At 44.0% G+C, this 16,564-nt stretch overlaps 1 protein-coding gene and 1 long non-coding RNA gene across 3 annotated transcripts; one reads left to right on the top strand and one right to left on the bottom strand.

Annotated features, from left to right (window-relative positions):
• Positions 1–1,069: 1,069 nt before the first annotated feature.
• On the bottom strand, positions 1,070–1,505 carry Gm34392. Its single transcript, XR_389053.1, has 2 exons — positions 1,444–1,505; positions 1,070–1,344 (listed from the first exon to the last, which is right to left on the bottom strand). It is a non-coding gene; the product is annotated as a predicted gene, 34392 (long non-coding RNA).
• On the top strand, positions 1,336–14,600 carry Ccdc43 (coiled-coil domain containing 43). 2 transcript variants are annotated; one of them, NM_025918.3, is made up of 5 exons: positions 1,559–1,773; positions 7,086–7,173; positions 8,948–9,083; positions 10,425–10,483; positions 12,788–14,596. In NM_025918.3, exons 1-5 carry the CDS (start codon positions 1,576–1,578, stop codon positions 12,973–12,975), a joined length of 669 nt encoding a protein of 222 aa, NP_080194.1. In that variant the 5' UTR covers positions 1,559–1,575; the 3' UTR covers positions 12,976–14,596. The 2 variants fall into 2 exon arrangements, with proteins under 2 accessions (XP_006533783.1, NP_080194.1); XM_006533720.4 differs by lacking the exon at positions 10,425–10,483 and having other exon boundaries at positions 1,336–1,773; positions 12,788–14,600.
• Positions 14,601–16,564: the final 1,964 nt, after the last annotated feature.

Below are 16,564 nucleotides of genomic sequence, written 5' to 3'. Positions count from 1 at the left end.
TGTTTCACGGGATCTGCCTACCCTTCTGGTCTCCCTAAGGGCATCAGGCACATCGGTATACAAACAAACATGCAGGCAAAACACCCATACACTTAGAATTATGTCACTAAAGTGTCGTTATTTCTATTATTTCTTTAAATACCTATTCCCATTGGACTGTTTGGTCCCATAGGGAACACAGATCTTTGAGCCACTCATCTTTGAATTGTCAGTCTGTAACAGTGTTGTGGTGAATGTATTCAGTAAGTATCCAGTGAAGCAAGCAGTCAGAGTAAAGGCCCCTGCACAGCCTCCTCCTCCTCCTCCTCTGTAGTTTGAGTCTAGCCCACCTCAGGCCAGAGCTGGCATTCTGCTGGTAGAGTTCTGTCCCCTCTTAGGTTCTCTCTCATGGTGTGTCATTTCCTTACCCATATATATATATGTCATTGATGTTTTGCCTGCATGTTTGTCTGTGTGAGGGTGCCAGATCCCCTGAACTGGGTCCCTGGAAGAGCAGCCAGTGCTCTTATCAGCTGAGCCATCGCTCCAGTTTCCTTATCTTTTAATCGAACATAAAGGCATCTCCTCGCTGGGTTGTTGGGAAGATGGCAACAGATACTTCATGGGAACCTCTTAGCACCGTCCCTGGCAGAGGACAGAACTTGTTTCTTGGGTTGGCTGTCATGTGTCTACAGTCATTTGGGAAGAGGGGAATTTAGAGAACGACCTCCTATAAGATTGGCCTGTGGGACATTGTCTTGATTAGTGATTGTTGTGGGAGAGCCCAACTTATTGTGGCTGGTGCCACCCCTGGGCAGGTGTCTCCTAGATGGTGGAAGAAAGCAATCTGAGCAAGGCAAGAGGAGCAAGCCATTAAACAGCAATCTTCCAAGGCTCCTGCTTCCAGGTTCGAGCCTTGAGTTCCTGTGACTTCCCCTTAGTAATGGGGCGTGACCTGAGAGTGGAAGCTGAAATAAACCTTTTCTCTCCTAGTTGCTTTGGCCATGGTGTCTTATCTCAACAGAAACTCTAAGACAGTCCTCAAAGGTATACCTGTGGAAACACGGAAGCAATAATTAAAAGCAATGACTCCGAGGCTGCATGTTTAACTGTTGAGAACCTGCTATGTGTCTCTGTACAGAAATGAGTCAGAGAACGTTTTCTGAAATTTGGGTTTTCAGGGAAGGCGGCTTGGAATGGCAGTGAAGGTGGTATTCCGGAACACAAGACTCAGTGGGGCATCCTGGCTTCACATTCCACAAGAACCTGCCGGGCGCAGAGCAGAACTGCTGGAATCCGTGGTGAGCAGTCCTCTGAGCTCTCTGTCACGTGTCTGACAATGACACTGAATCCGATCGTTGCCAACTATAACGAACCGGTTCAAAACTCACCTGCCGGTGTTCCTGGGTGCCCATGCGACCACGCTTACACCGAGAAGCGCTAGCTGCGAGGACATAAAGATACCTCAAACCGCGGATCACAGCCCGGCGCGCAGGGGTGGAGGATCCCTCTCCGGGCATGCGCGCTGGCCCAGTGGCGCGGCCCGACAGGCACTGCGGTAGGCACCCTCGGGTCCGGCAGGACCCTGTCCCCAGCATGGCGGCGCCCAGCGAAGTGGCCGCGGCAGTCCTCGGTGAAGGCGATGGCGGGGCTTTTGGATCCTGGCTTGACGGACGGTTGGAGGCGCTGGGAGTGGACCGAGCCGTTTACGCCGCTTACATCCTTGGCGTCCTACAGGAGGAGGAGGAGGAAGAGAAGCTGGACGCCCTGCAGGGTATCCTCTCTGCTTTCCTGGTGAGTAGAGTAGTCGGGACACATCCTATCAACCTCACGGAGAAATCTGGGAACCTCTTTCGTTACTTCACATCTCTCTTTCCTTTTGCTGTCACGAAGGCTTAGTGGTTTTACCGGAAAGAAGCATAACTGAGGGAGAAGTGGGCTGCTGCTCCCTCGCCAGATTTTGGGTTGCAGGTGTACAGAGAGGATGGGATCCCCATATTCCGGGCAACAAGGCTCCCTGGGTGCCTTTGGATGTGCTAGAGAGTATCCTGAAGCCATTAAGATGTGTAAATGGCAGTTCGATCATAAACGTCTAATAGTTCCATTTCTATGGTTTGCGATGTTTAGAGTGGGGAGTAAAATGTTTTTGAGATGTCTGCCCATTAGCGGGTAGTCTCAGGGCTGTCCCATGACAAAAGCCTGTGGGAAGTTCCCTTTTGGCTCCAATTTCAGTAGAGTCCTCAATTGGTAAGGTAATGGAGATCTTTTCACGATAAGCAACCTTGGGAAATTCAGTAATTATTAATGTGTGTTGGGTGGGGCGGTACCCTGTGATGAAGACAAACTGGAAACAGATAAGGTATTTGTATGGAATGGTGGCTGGTGCACATCTTTAGTCCTAGCACTCAGGAGGCTGATCTCTGTGATTTTCAAGGCCATCGTGGTCTACACAGAGAAACCCTTTTTTGTTGAAAAAACAAAACAACCAAAAAGAAGCAGGTTCGTGGGTGGGGCACAAACCTTTAATCCCAGCTCTCAGGAGGCAGAGACTGGCCTTTGTGGTCTACGCAGTGAGTTCCTGGACAGCCGGGGCACAGAGAAACCCTGTCTCAAATACTCAAATGCAGATTCGTCACAGTATGCTGTGATGTGATGCGTGATTATAATCCCAGCCCTGCAGAGGTCAGCAAGTGGGTGGCCAACTTTGGGCTTGCCAAGTGAGACCCTGGCAAACCAGACCAAGGAGACTCACTAATTTAGAAATTTGTAATTTAAAGCTGTATTTATGTATCAGAGGCGATCAAGACACCCACTTTTCTAATCTGATATTTGTGCGGTGTTCATCCCTCCCCGTTCCACTCCCAACAGAAACAGTTAGATTATATGCATAGATTAGATTCCCTACCTCTCTTGCCCTGAGATTGTCCTGTAGAGACTTCCTTTTTAATATAATTGAGTTGGGGGCTGGAAAGATGGCTCAGTAGTTGAGAGCACTTGTTGCTCTTACATAGGACCTGAGTTCCATTTCCAGACCCTACACAGTGGCTCACAACCATCTGTAGTTCTAGTTTAAGGGGATTGGACAATCCGTTCTGACCTCCGTGGGTAACAGGCACGCATGTGAAAGAAGTGCAAATCTAATAAATGAATACAATCAGCTCAAAAGTAAACTTTGCTGCATCTGCACTAAATACCAGAGAAACTGTTATCCTTCCACACGGTGGAGGCGTCTCTTGAAAACACAAAGTGCTACTGTGAGAGTCAACTGCTCATCAAAGGCTTTGTTCTTTGATGTCTATCACAATGAGCAGGTTTGGAGAACGGGCTTATCTAGTGTCCTTAAAGTCAAAATTCAGGGACTAGTAAGGAGAATCAAAAGGTATGGTGAGCATAGATATAAATATGCATGTACATTCTTTTTTAAAAAGATTTATTAATTTTATGTATATGAGTACACTGTAGCTGTCTTCAGACACACCAAAAGAATACATCGGACCTCATTACAGATGGTTGTGAGCCACCATGTGGTTGCTGGGAATTGAACTCAGGACTTCTGGAAGAGCAGCCAGTGCTCTTAGCCACTGAGTCATCTTCCAGCTCCTGGATGTACCTTCTTTATGTAAAGAAATGGAAGGTTTTTTTTTTTTTTTAATTTTTATTTTTTTCAAATCCAAAAGTAATTTTTGGGTATGGGACACATACTAGAGACGCTCACACTGAAGTTCAGTTCGTTGAGAACATGCTGGAAATATGACACACTGACGCAGCTGTCCCTGATCCCACTGGCAAGAACCACTCGGTCTATAAATGGAAAAGAGCTAACACAGCTTGTGAGGAGCTCGGGGCTTCCGTGGGAATATAGCACAACCAGTTCTGTCGTTTGACTCCAAATTTCAGATTATAAGAAGAGAGAATAAGAGGCAGGGACTTTGGGGCTTTATTTGCAGCTGTGAGGTTCCTGGGGACTCCAGGGAGCAGTTGAGTTTGATACTTAGTGTTTTCTGTGGTGATGTTGATAGAGTCTGTATCTATTGCTAGCTAACAAGAAGCAAGTGCTTGCTCTAGACTCTTCGTAGGGATCTAGGCCAGCCTGGTCTACAGAGTGAGTTCCAGGACAGCCAGGGCTACACAGAGAAACCCTGTCTCGAAAATAACAAGATAAAGAAGAAGAAACATCAAGAATCGTATTTGCTTTTATTTGCCTCTTGCATAAACTGCAGAAGACAAAATCATTTTAAGGATGATCCCCCTCCCTCCCCGCCATGTATCAAATTCAGATATCATGTTTCATTTTTTCATAGTTTCCTGAAACCCCATCTATATGTAAGCTGTCTTTGGGGAAGAAATGCCAGGAACTGAATAGTGAGGCAGGAGTCCTGTTGGTGAAGCAACTGAGAACATTTCTCTACAGAGATAAAAGGACCAAAGACTGTGGTCTATATCCAATCCATCGTTCACAGTTCTCTTTGACTCCATGTCATGTCAGAGGCCCTTGACTTTTGTAGCAAATCTCATTCTTGGAGAAACAAATTAGATTCATTGTTCAGGATTATGAAGTTTGTTAGTAAGACTTTGAGGTAAGATTCAAGGTAGTATGCCCTCTGGAGTAAATAAAAGCCTTCCTACACCTTTTGTCTCTCCAGCAGTACCTGCAGTAGATGATCAACTCATGCATCATATATTATTTTTATTATTGATTATTAAACTATTTTCTCCTTGACACTGCTTGAAGTGTTTGGAGGAACAAAATAGACGGCCTATTGTGGAGTGCTGTTCTAGAAAGGAAAGCCTTACCACTTAGTTATCGTCCTGTGTTAGGACTTTAAGTAGTGAAGTCTAGCTAACGTTGATTTAATCACAGACTCTTAGCTCTCGTCTTTGTACCTTGAACACGGCAGACCCTTAATGGGGGCGGGGGGGGGGGCGGCTAAAAGGAAATGATGAATGGGCTCCTTTGGATCAGGTGGGGAGACTGGAAGGACAAGCTGGTGTGTCCTCCGGGACTGTCCTGCTTGCCTCTCCTTTCCTTATCTAGGGCTGTTTTTCTGTGCTTGGTGGTGGCGGCGGCGGGTGTTGTTGGACCAAAGCTGTGTAGGTATGTTAGCATCCCTGCTAAAAGGGTGAAGGGTGGGAGAAGGAATTTCCTGTTAATAAGCGAGTATGTGCAGCAAGTTTGTGTTTTGACTCCTCACATCTCCATGGGAGATGGTGTGTAATTGTTAAGAGCTGGGCTGGGAATAGTGGTGTGTGTTAGTAATCCCAGCACTTGGGAGGCAGAGGCAGGAGGATTGCTGTAAGGTCAAGGCCAGCCTGGGCTACAGGGTGTGGCCCTGTAGCCACCAACGACAGCAAGCATTTAACCCCAGTATAGCCGGGCTTCGGCTACTTTGTGGGTTCTTCTTTCTTCCATCCTTTCAACCCCAAACACTAGGTAATGGAGAAGAAAGGAAAGAGATCCCTGACTAAAGTCAGGGGTGGGGAGGGCCGTGATGTCACCCTTAGACTGCTTCCTGTTGATTAGGAGTGCTGAGTTCCTTGGGGCAAGTTTGATCTTTGAGGACAGAATATCTAATTTCTTATCCTTGTTTCTTCTTTGCACATGACTACTTCTTAACAAACCAAGACCAACAACAATCAACTACCTACCCTGCCTCCTGGGGACCCTTGCTCGCATTTATATACGCTCTGAAAAGTCCTCAGAATTCCAGACATCACAACAATTGCAGAAACTATCTGCATCTAGCAAAAGCACACCCTTGCTAGAGCATGAGGCAAATCATAGCTGCTGTGGACAATCAAACGCAGCCCCCTATCCCACACCTGGGATTAAGACGAAAACATGTTCTTATAATACTCTTTTGTTTTCTAAAGAATCCAAATTCCCACGAGGCCCCGGGACTTGAAAGTCAGACGTAAGAGGTTCATGGGCAACCTCACCTACTTAGCAAGCTAGCCTGGGCCACAAAAACCAAAAAGATACCAAACCAACAAAACAAAACAAGGCTAGAATTTTGATTTGGGCAACAAGTTTTCCTCCAGAAAAATGAAGTTAGGCAAGGGAAAGGGGGAGACACTTTAGTAATCTATAACATGAAATGGAGACTATCATGAATAACAATGTAATAATATAGTGTGTTTCAAAGATGTATATTTTAACTGTTTTCCCACAGGAAACTGGTAAGTAATGAATTAAGGAAATAATTAGATTGATTCTACAGTATGTACATAATATAAGACCAATGATGTGGCTCAGCAGGTAAATGTGTTTTCTGCCAATCACTTACGTTGAATTCCTGAGACCCACTTGGTGGAAGGAGGGGTCCAACTCCCACAGTTGTCTCTGACTCCACAGGCACGCCATAGTGTTCACAACACATACACACACCACGTATCACACACACCACACATCACACACACCACACACATCACACACAAAACAAAAAACTAAACATTGTTTACTGCATCCTAAGAGCAGACAGTGGATACAATTATTAATTTAAAAAACAAAGCATTTCCTTCTTTAAAATGAAAGGTGGCCGGGCATGGTGGCGCACGCCTTTAATCCCAGCACTTGGGAGGCAGAGGCAGGCGGATTTCTGAGTTCGAGGCCAGCCTGGTCTACAAAGTGAGTTCCAGGACAGCCAGGGCTATACAGAGAAACCCTGTCTCGAAAAAACCAAAAAAAAAAAAAAAAAAGAAAGAAAGGTGAAGGCTGGGAGGTGGTGGCGCACGCCTTTTAATTCCAGCACTCTGGAGGCAGAGGCAGACAGATCTCTGTGAGTTTGAGTCCAGCCTGATCTACAGAGAGAGTTCCAGGACAGCCAGGGCTTCACAGAGAAATCCCTGTCTCAAGAAACCATAAAATAAAATGGAGGATGAGGCAGGGCAGCGTGGGTAGTCTGGACAGCAGGCGTGGGTTCTGGGACAGTCAAGATGGCTTCTGTGTCTGGAGCCTCCAATGAGACGCACTCTCATCTGTGGCCCAAGTCCTTGCTCTCATCTGTGGCCCAAGTCCTTGCGCCAGTGGGGAGAGTGATGGCCTTTCTCAGGTTGCTGTTGTTTCTGAGGGCTTTTCAGGAAACTCACTGGCGTGCTTTTCCAACCAGGAAGAAGAGTCTCTCCTTGATATCTGTAAGGAAATTGTGGAGCGATGGTCAGAAACACGGGATGTCACCACCAAAGTCAAAAAGGAAGGTAGAGTTGGCCTTACTTTTTAAAACACATTGATTCTTCTGTGTATGCCTTTGCGTATGTGTGGTGTGTGTGCATATGTGTGTGGTGTGTGGTGTGTGTGTGGTGTGTGTGTGTGTGTGTGGTGTGTGTGTGTGTGTGTGTGTGTGTGTGTGTGTGTGTGTGTGTGTGGTGTGTGTGTGTGTGTGTGTGTGTGTGTGTGTGTGTGTGTGGGTGTGTGGTATTAGGGTCAGGACAACTTTGAGGATTTGGATCCATCTTTCCACCTTGAGGAAATTCAGGTCATGAAGATGCCAGAGCTCCTGTACTCACTGAGCCACCCCTGTGCTGGCCTCAGAATCTCTGGTCCAATCTCCGGAGTCTGCCCGTCAGCTGTTAAGGGACAAGGGTGCCATTTTCTTCTTTGGATATTCAATCTTCCTAAGATAATTTGCTTCATCGAGTACCCAGATGTTCTCTTTAAAGTTTTAGCAATCCTGATTTCCTTTTACCCTTTGTCTCTCCAATCCACCTGGACCACAGCCATCTTCCCTGTGGTGTGGGTGTGCTTTTTGTTTCCTTTCCTTTCTTTTGTTTGTTTTTTGTTTTGTTTTTTGTTTTTTTGGTTTTGTTTTGTTTTGGAAACAAACTTTCTTTATACAGTTCAGGCTCACTCCGCCTCCCAAGGGCTACAAGTGTGCACCACCGTACCTGCATCATTTGCAATTGCTTTTGCTCCAACCCTATGCCCCTAGTAGATTTGAGTCACATGTCTTGGGTCAGCTCTAGTCTTCTGGACTCCGGTGGTCAGTCTTGAAGGCTGGAGCCGTCTCCCACTGAGCTTCCACCGTTTTCATATTTTCATTCCATGGCATACATTATGGTTGAATTTCTACTCCACTTGGCTGAATCCAATTCCTCCGAAAATGAAAGAGGAATGGGCTCACATGCTCATTAGGATGGTAAATTAGAGACAGAGAACTCAAAACACAGAAGCCAAACTTATAAAGAATCTAACTTAAATTATACAGTGTTGGTCCTCAGTCTTGAGTATACAGTATAATCGCATAATATACTTGGCTTGGGGCCTGGGTATTGGTTATTGGTGGTGTTTACCTGGAAATAAAAGCAAAGCTGGTTTTTATTAACAGACACACACAGGTTTGTTAATTTTTTTTTTTTACTTTTAATGTACATATGTTTGTCTGTGTGTGAGTGTGTGTGTGTGTGTGTGTGTGTGTGTGTGTGTGAGTGGAGGTGCCCACCGAAGCATCGGATCCCACCAAGCTGCAGTTACAGGGGACTGTGAGCCACCTGATAGGAGTGCTGGGAATTAAACTCCAATCCTTTGCCAGAACCACCTTAATTGAGAAGCAGGCACAGACTGGTAGTCTTAGTCACGGAGCCGTCTCTAGCCCCCATGTTGGTGTTTGTAAAATGTCCCCCAGGGCTGATGAGATGGTTTTAGTGAGGTGCTTGGTGCATGAGCCCGGTGTTCCGAGTCCTATCCCTGGGGTCCCATGAAGGAGGAAACTGTCTCCCCACAGTTGTCCTCTAGACTTCGGTGCACCCCCTCCCCAACAAATAAACATAATCTAAAATATTTTTCTAGAAGGCTTAAAGCCTAGCCTTCATAGCTTTTCCTTGACTCCTGAATGGCCTGGGTCCTCAGCTTTCAGGGCCCAGTAAATGTGAACAGAGCGGTTACTACCAACACTGACCACTAGGGGGCTTAGTGGTTTGGGAGCTTGTTTTCTCTTACAGGCTGTCCTTGTCTCTCCTTCCATCTGCCACACAGATGAGGTGCAGGCCATCGCCACCTTGATTGAGAAGCAGGCACAGATTGTGGTGAAGCCCAGGGTGGTTTCAGAAGAAGAGAAGCAGAGGAAAGCAGCCCTGCTGGCCCAGTATGCCGACGTGACAGACGAAGAGGAATATCCTTTTTGGAGGCTCAGCACCGTTCCCTTGAGGCTCGTGCTGGGAATGTTGGACAGTTTATATCACCCCTGAGAAGTTGCTGTCCCGCTCTGTAGCCTAGTTTCCTCTTTCAAGATGGCAGTGGCCATGGGCCCTTGTGGGCTCCAGAAATGATGTTGGAATAGTTGACATGTGACTTCTAATTCAACACATAACTGTTCCAGATAGAATTAGGAAATACTGTAATTCCTTGCACTTGAGGGACACTGTATTAGTTGCTCTTGTTTTGAACCGGTACCCTCCACCATGGTGAGGAAAGCAGGGCAGCAGGCAGCAGCTGGTTACATTACATCCAGCAGGAAAGCAGAGGGAGACAATGCTGTTTTCAGCCTCCCTTTTCTTTTGATTCAGTCCAAGACTATAACCCAAGGGAAGGCTGCCTCCCACATTCAGGCTTAGTCCATCTAGACACTCTCACACAGACATCCCAGAGGCTCATGCCGGATGATTCTAAATCTCGTGCAAGACGGACCATCGTGGCTACTCTTATCCGTGCTGTAGTGTCACACTTGCTTTCTGCCAAAAATAACTTTTTTGAGACAGTCTCATTATGTAGCTCAGGCTGCCCTCAAACTCACAAAGACCCTCCTACCCCCATCTTCCACCACTGAGATTAAAGGCGGCATAACCATGCCTGGCTTCCAAAAAAACAGCTTTTAAACTACGAGTTCTCCTGAGGTTAAAACATAGATCTCTCGGCTTTTTCTGAGTTTTTTCTGATATAAAGTAGCCTTAAGATAGAGACCATGGGGTGGGAGTGGGGTGGGGTGGGAGGATAGGGGACTTTTGGGATAGCATTTGAAATGTAAATGAAGAAAATATCTAATAAAAAATTGGTTTTGGGAAAAGAAAAAAAAAAGATAGAGGCCATGGATGATGTGGGCTTCTTGAAAGTTCTGGAGGCTCTGAGGATCACACTGTGTGTGCCATGCAGCCGAGGTGGCTTTGAACTTGCAGTAAGAATGGCTGGCCTTGACCTCCTGATCTTCCTGCTTCCATCTCCTGCGTGCTGGTGGGAACTGTGTTGTTTCAGAATGTCTTGCCCTCGGCTATTAGGTAATGTCAATGTGGCGGGCTTTGTACACCACCTGACCCTTCTTTTTAGCCTCTAAGAAGATTTTAGAGAAGCTTCAGGCATTTCCCGCCATGTTAAGATTTTCAGAAATGAGTCTCGGCGATGCCCCCATCCTCACTGCATCCAGCCTGCTTCCTACCCTTGTCGATGAAACACTTTTCACGCTTAGTTTGAGATGTGTGAAGGCCTTTTTTCCCACCTGGTTTTCCTTAACGTCCCTCACTGAAGCAGATAAGAAAGATGATGCGGGTGCCTCAACAGCAAACGTCAGTTCTGACAGAAGTATCCTTCTCTTTGTCCATCCCTTGTGTTTCTCACGGTCCTCCTGGAGATGAGTTGTCATTTTGCTGTCACTGCTACAGGCTCCCTCTCTCCAGGGAAGTCCTGTCCTGTCAGTATTGGGAGCCCTATGCCTAGCACAGCCATGGATAGCCAACTTAGCAAATACTCTACCCCCAAACCAAGTTAACAAGGCCTATGCAAGCCTCCAACGTGCTAGGGTGACTAAGTTCCTGATCTCTGTCTCCACCTCCAAGTACTCTGTTTAAAAGCATGCCCCACACCTAGCAAAGGAGGTAGCTTTTAAAATTAATTTGTATGATTTTCTTATTAATTAATTAATTAATTTTTTATTATGAGACAGGGTCTTACTAGATAGTCATGGCTAAACTGGAACTATCTATATAGACCAGGCTGGCCTGGAACCTACAGAGATATGCCTGCCTCTGTCTCTTGAGTGCTACGATTAAAGGAATGCACCACCACACCTGGCTTCTTGTTGGGTTTTTGTTGATGTTTGGTTTCTTTGTTTGTTTGGTTTGGTTTGGTTTTTTGAGACAGGAGTTTCTTTTAGTCCAGACTAAACTCAAACTGGCTATATTGGAGGCTGTCCTTTAAGGTATGAGCCATCATACCCAACTTGAGGGATATATATATATATATATTTTTTTTTTTTTTTTTTTTTTTTTTTTGGCCTGGAACTCTGGTTGCCTGGGGGCTGTGGAAAAGTTTTAAATGTGAAGGTTTTATCTTTATTCTTAAAAACCTTGTAATTGAAAAGAGAACAGAGGCTAAATTCTTGAAGCTGAAAATATAAAATATTAAAATATGTGTTGAGGGAGAAGGTCCCACTAACAGGTCACTCTGAGATGTTCCCTAAGCAGGTGAATGTAGAACTCCCCTTTGAAGTAAGAGGGTACAGTGCGCTATCAGGGATTATCTCAGGAATTCACTTTTGGCGTGACAGACTGACAGGAAGGCCTTGTGTATGCTTAGGCTAGTGCTCTTATTGTATAGCCTAAAGTAGAAAAAGTCATATTTTAAGAGTATAGAGGAGATTAATTGCCTGGTGCCCCATTTATTTATTTATTTATTTATTTATTTATTAGTGTTTTGTCTGCATGTTGTGTGTGTGCACCATATGTGTGCATGATGCCCCCAGAGACCAAAAGAGGTTGGTAGATCCTTTGGAACTTGTTACAGATGGTTGTGCGCCCCACCATGTGGGTTCTGAGAATTGAACCCAGGTCCTCTGGAAGAGCAGCCAGTGTTCTTAACTGCTGACCTAGCCCCTGATATTTTATTTTGAAAGTTCAAAGAAATAAGGAATAAATTTTTTGGCTGTTTTCTAACTTTTGTTAAACTCCTATGAGTTTCGTGTTGACAGCATAACTTGGTTTTTCACTTAAACTTTAGGGAAAAGGTCAAATTAAGGTTTATTTGTAAGAATAAACCTTGATTACTTCCAAGCATTTTCGTGGTCCAAGTGCATGAGCATTTTTAAGCCACAGTGATCCTCCTCCACTGATGTGCCCTAGGCTCCACAGCAGTTATTTTGCCTTAGACTGTTTGGAGTGAGAATATTTTGTTTTTGTTTTTGAATCAACTTTATTTGCAAGTATAAACAGTATTTTTCAGATGTCCTTGTTAATGAACTTCATTTTTATAAAATATTCCAAAGTTCGGGCTTAGTTTTCCAAATGAGATTTTTTTTTTCAATCCAAGGAACATTTTAGGGTGAATTGTAACATTTAGACTTACAGTTAGGGCTGGCGAGATAGCTCAGTGGTTAAGAGCACTGACTGCTCTTCCAGAGCTCCTGAGTTCAATTCCCAGCAACCACATGGTGGCTCACAACCATTTGTAATAAGATCTGATGCCCTCTTCTGGTGTGTCTGAAGACAGCTACAATGTACTCACATAAATTAAACAAAACAAAACAAAACACTTAAGACCCTTACCATTAAACCAAAGTTTTTTTTTTTTAATTGAGTGTTTTGCATGCATACTTGTGTACTTGTGCCTAATGTCTGGTGCCCACAGAGGCCAGAAGAGGGCACTGGATCTCCTGGAACTGGAGTTATGCATAGGAATGAACCACTGTGGGTCTGAACCCAGGTCCTTTCTGTAAGAGCAAGTGCCTATGACCACTGAGCCATCTCTAGTCCAAACCAAAGATGCTTTCCTGTACTAGGAATAGCTAGAGTGCATTTAGGACTCAGTGTGTAGAGACAGTCATCCAGACTGAGGAAGGAGCAAGAGTATTGCCTACAGGACTTGGGCCTGAATCCCTTAACTCACTGGTAGCCTTGTTCCGAAACACCAATGTGGAAGATGTTCTCAATGCTCGGAAATTGGAGAGAGACTCACTTCGGGATGAGTCCCAAAGGAAGAAGGAACAGGACAAGCTGCAGAGGGAGAAGGACAAACTAGCCAAGCAGGAACGCAAGGAGAAGGAAAAGAAAAGGACACAGAAAGGCGAACGGAAGCGATAACCTTGGCCCACTCTGCTCCTTCCACCCATGAATTGTGTGTCTGTGTATTTAAGAGAACTGAGACTAATGTATTTTCCAAAATTTCCTAAGGCTTTCCCCCGTTGTTTACATGTTGAAAAGGAAAATCACAATCACTTGTAAATGTGCCATGCTCTGGTGGTGTGGGCAGTCAATTATTGTTAGAATCTTTACCAAAGATCTGGAGTTAGGGTAGCCTTTCTATTTTAGTACTGAACTCCTGTGCCCTTCTTTTTTAAAAAGGTCTTCCCTCATTTTGTATATTTAGCCAGATACAGAAAGCTCACATCCTGAAGGAAACATGACCATTCTGAGTTTAAAAAAAAGTACAAATTGCTTCTGAGGCACTATTTGCCCTAAAATATAATGGGCTTTTGTTTTGAGACTGGGTTTCATTCTGTAGCCCAGGCTAGCCCTGAACTTGTTACAGTGTCCTTTTTTTCTCAGCTTCAGGATTATGGACATAGATCTCCACACCTGGCTTGTAACTATTTTGAGGCTGAAAGAGCTAATGAAGGGCCCTGCCTAGATCCAGACTTTCTGACATCAAATTAGGGAAGTGGAGGAAATTATTTGGAATGTGATCTAAGTTTTTGTTTTTTTTTAATGTGTCAACTTGGGCTCAGGCTGTAGTTGTGTTGCGTGCCTGCTTAGCATATACAAGGGCCTGGGACTGGGCCCCAGTATGGAAGAAAGACTTAACCTGTGGGAAAAACAATTATCTTTTTAAATAGAGAGCTATGTATTTTTCATGTAATCTGTGATTTCAAGAAGATGATTGGAGTATAAGGATTATCATTTTGTTAGGTAGAGTTTCTTTTTTTCTTTTTGTAATCATGAGTTCCCTTGACTCCCCTCTTGATTTTCTATCTTGATTTATCCTGCAGGCATGTCCTACCTTTTGACATTGTGACTTGGCTTTGTTAAAAACTTGCAAAAAAAATCATGTTTTAAATGTTATGATTTTGTGTTAGGCTGAATTTATAGCTGTCCTTGACCTCGGGTTGGACACACCTGCAACATGAATAGTAAGACCTAATAATTCCTGGCTTAAAGAAACTGAAGGAATTACTCTTTTAGAGAAAAACACTGGAAATTTTGCTAACACAATACTTAAAAGTATATAGTTGGTGGTTAAGCTTATGAGATGAGTGAATGGAAAACCTGGGAGAGGAAAGGGTGGACAGAATTCAAGTCTGCTTCTGTCCCAGCCACATCCACTTGTCAATAAAGGCCTTCTGTACCTGACTTTGGGCAACAGGTATCAAAAGCCTCAAGAGAACAGTTTCTCTGATAAGATTATTTTATACCAGGGGTCAGAAGACTCCACTCACGGGCCAAGTTTGGCCCAGTCATTTTTGTATGGGGAAAAAACTAAAAAGGTTTTTTACATTTTTAAAAGGAAGACATTCGTGACTGAGACCATACGTGGCCTATAAACCTAGCATTTGGAGAAAGTTTGCTGACTTTTGTAACATTGGCTGCCTTTGTGCAGAAGAAAAAAACATGGTAGGGAAGGAGCTCTGCTGCCTCTTTGCCCTACAACCATGGCATTGCAAAAATAACCACCTTTTTCTTTTTTTAAATAAACTTTATTTAAGTCAGTGTCTTCTGTCTTGTTCTTTCCAACTCCTGGTGGAAAGGTGCTTGTGGCTGGTCCCTTGGGAGTGATCTTTATTGTCTGCTCAGCATAGTAGCCATACTCTGCAAGTGGAGTGTCTTTTCCCTTAAATGTACAAATCCTTTCAAAGTTTTCTGTGAAGTAACGATTAGCTCAGAGGAGTACCTTGGTTTTTGGAGCATGAGTAAGTTGACTTTGAAGTTTTTTGAGGGAGTAGTGGTTTTAGTCCTTTATTATGTAATACCTGTGAGCTCTGCAGAGAAGCATATGACATGTTTTAGTAATCCTTACTTTATTTAGGACTTGGATTCTCACCTTCATCTTGGCTTCTGAAGGAGTCAAGATTATATATATCCTTTCCTTAAGGGTCCTTGTTTTGATTTGCCAGTTTGTTTTTGTTTCTTTTCCTTTTTGAGACAGAATCTTGCATAGCTCAGGCTGCCTCCAGCTAGCTTTGTCACCTAGGCTACCCTTGAATTCCTGATCTTCCTGTGCCTGCCTCCTAACCACTGGGATTATAGGCATGTGTCACCATACCCAGCTAATAGTCAATTATTTTTTTCTGGGACTCAAAAAAACAATTGGCTCATTAAGCTTTGGTAAAGTTATCCACTTAACAGATGCTAATTAATTTTTTAAACCAGAAATGTGAGAGGGCTGGTTTAAAATTGTGCCTTTTAGATTGAATGTTGGCCAAATGGGATTTTTAAAATTGTTTATAGTAGTGGAGAGATGCTCAGCATGTGGACCCAGAGGTTTGATTCCCAGCACACACAGTGTGGCTCACAATTGTAACTCCAGTCCTAGGGTATCCGACCCCCTCTTCTGTCCAGTTTGGGCACCAGCCATGCACATGGTGCACAGATGAATGTTAGTAAAATATTCATATACTTACTTTTAAATCTAAAAATTGAATTTTTTTCCTTTGAGGTTTTTTTTAGTTTGGTTTTTTTTTTGCATGCACTTCCATGCATAGCTAAAAATTAAAATTTTATTTTTATGTGTATGGGTATTTTGTCTACATGTCTATGCAGTGCTATTGGAAGCCAGAAGAGGGCATGGCATCCCTGGGACTGGAGGTACAGGTGACATGAACCACCATGTGGGTTCTGGGAATCAGCCAGTGGCTACTCCTAAGTGCTGAGCCATCTCTCCAGCCCCTCAAATGGGATTTTAATCACAGTAGTAATTCCTCCAAAACTTTACTGTAACTATTTTATCCAAATGGAAAGGGTACTGATAGAATGATGCCTCCATATAAATGTGTGTCTGGTGTCTACATGTTTGTGTGAATGTGCACATGCTGTATGGAAGCAAGGGGTAGATGCTGGGTGTCTTCCTTGAATCTCCACCTAATTTAGAAAACACTTCTTTTATTCTGTGTTTATATGTGCTTACTAACATGGAGACATATACATTACTCTTAAGGAAAACAACCAAAATAAAAACATAGGCTAGGTTGGCTGGGTGTGTAAAAGGATTCAGCAATTGGTTTGACCTCCAGAACCCACATGCTGTGAGGAGAAAGGAAGTTATCCTCTGACCCCAACACCCACTCTAGCTTATGTGTGTGCATGTATACACACATTTTTAAAAACTAAGAAGATCACCACTGCCAGCCTGAGGTCCACATAACCAGTTACAGGACAGCTAGGAAACCAAGGGAAAAGAACCATCTAGACCAGTAATTCTCAGGCTTCCTAATGCTGTGGCCCTTTAATACGGTCAGTTCCTCATGCTCTGGTGAACCTCAGCCATAAAGTTATTTTGATTTTTACTTCATAACTGTACTTTGCTACTGTTATGAATTGTAATGTAGATATTTTTTAAGATAGAAGGTTGCTGAAGAGGCTGTGACCCACAGGTTGAGAACCACTATGGAAAAAGCCAATAAAGCAAAATTTCAAAGATCTTGTTTGTAACAGAATAGCCCCGGCTGGCCTTTAACTT

The sequence above is a fragment of the Mus musculus genome, chromosome 11 (assembly GCF_000001635.26).
Source record: "Mus musculus strain C57BL/6J chromosome 11, GRCm38.p6 C57BL/6J".
In the NCBI taxonomy this organism is placed as follows: Eukaryota; Metazoa; Chordata; class Mammalia; order Rodentia; family Muridae; genus Mus; species Mus musculus.
This window is presented reverse-complemented; position numbering and strand designations above follow the sequence as displayed.

Bases quoted from the DNA above. Each gene is read 5' to 3' on its own strand.
- Ccdc43 (NM_025918.3), top strand. From the start codon at position 1,576: ATGGCGGCGCCCAGCGAAGTGGCCGCGGCAGTCCTCGGTGAAGGCGAT. The intron at 7,174-8,947 runs GTAGAGTTGGCC...TCTGCCACACAG, and splicing joins CACCAAAGTCAAAAAGGAAG to ATGAGGTGCAGGCCATCGCC. The intron at 10,484-12,787 runs GTATCCTTCTCT...ACTCACTGGTAG, and splicing joins AAACGTCAGTTCTGACAGAA to CCTTGTTCCGAAACACCAAT.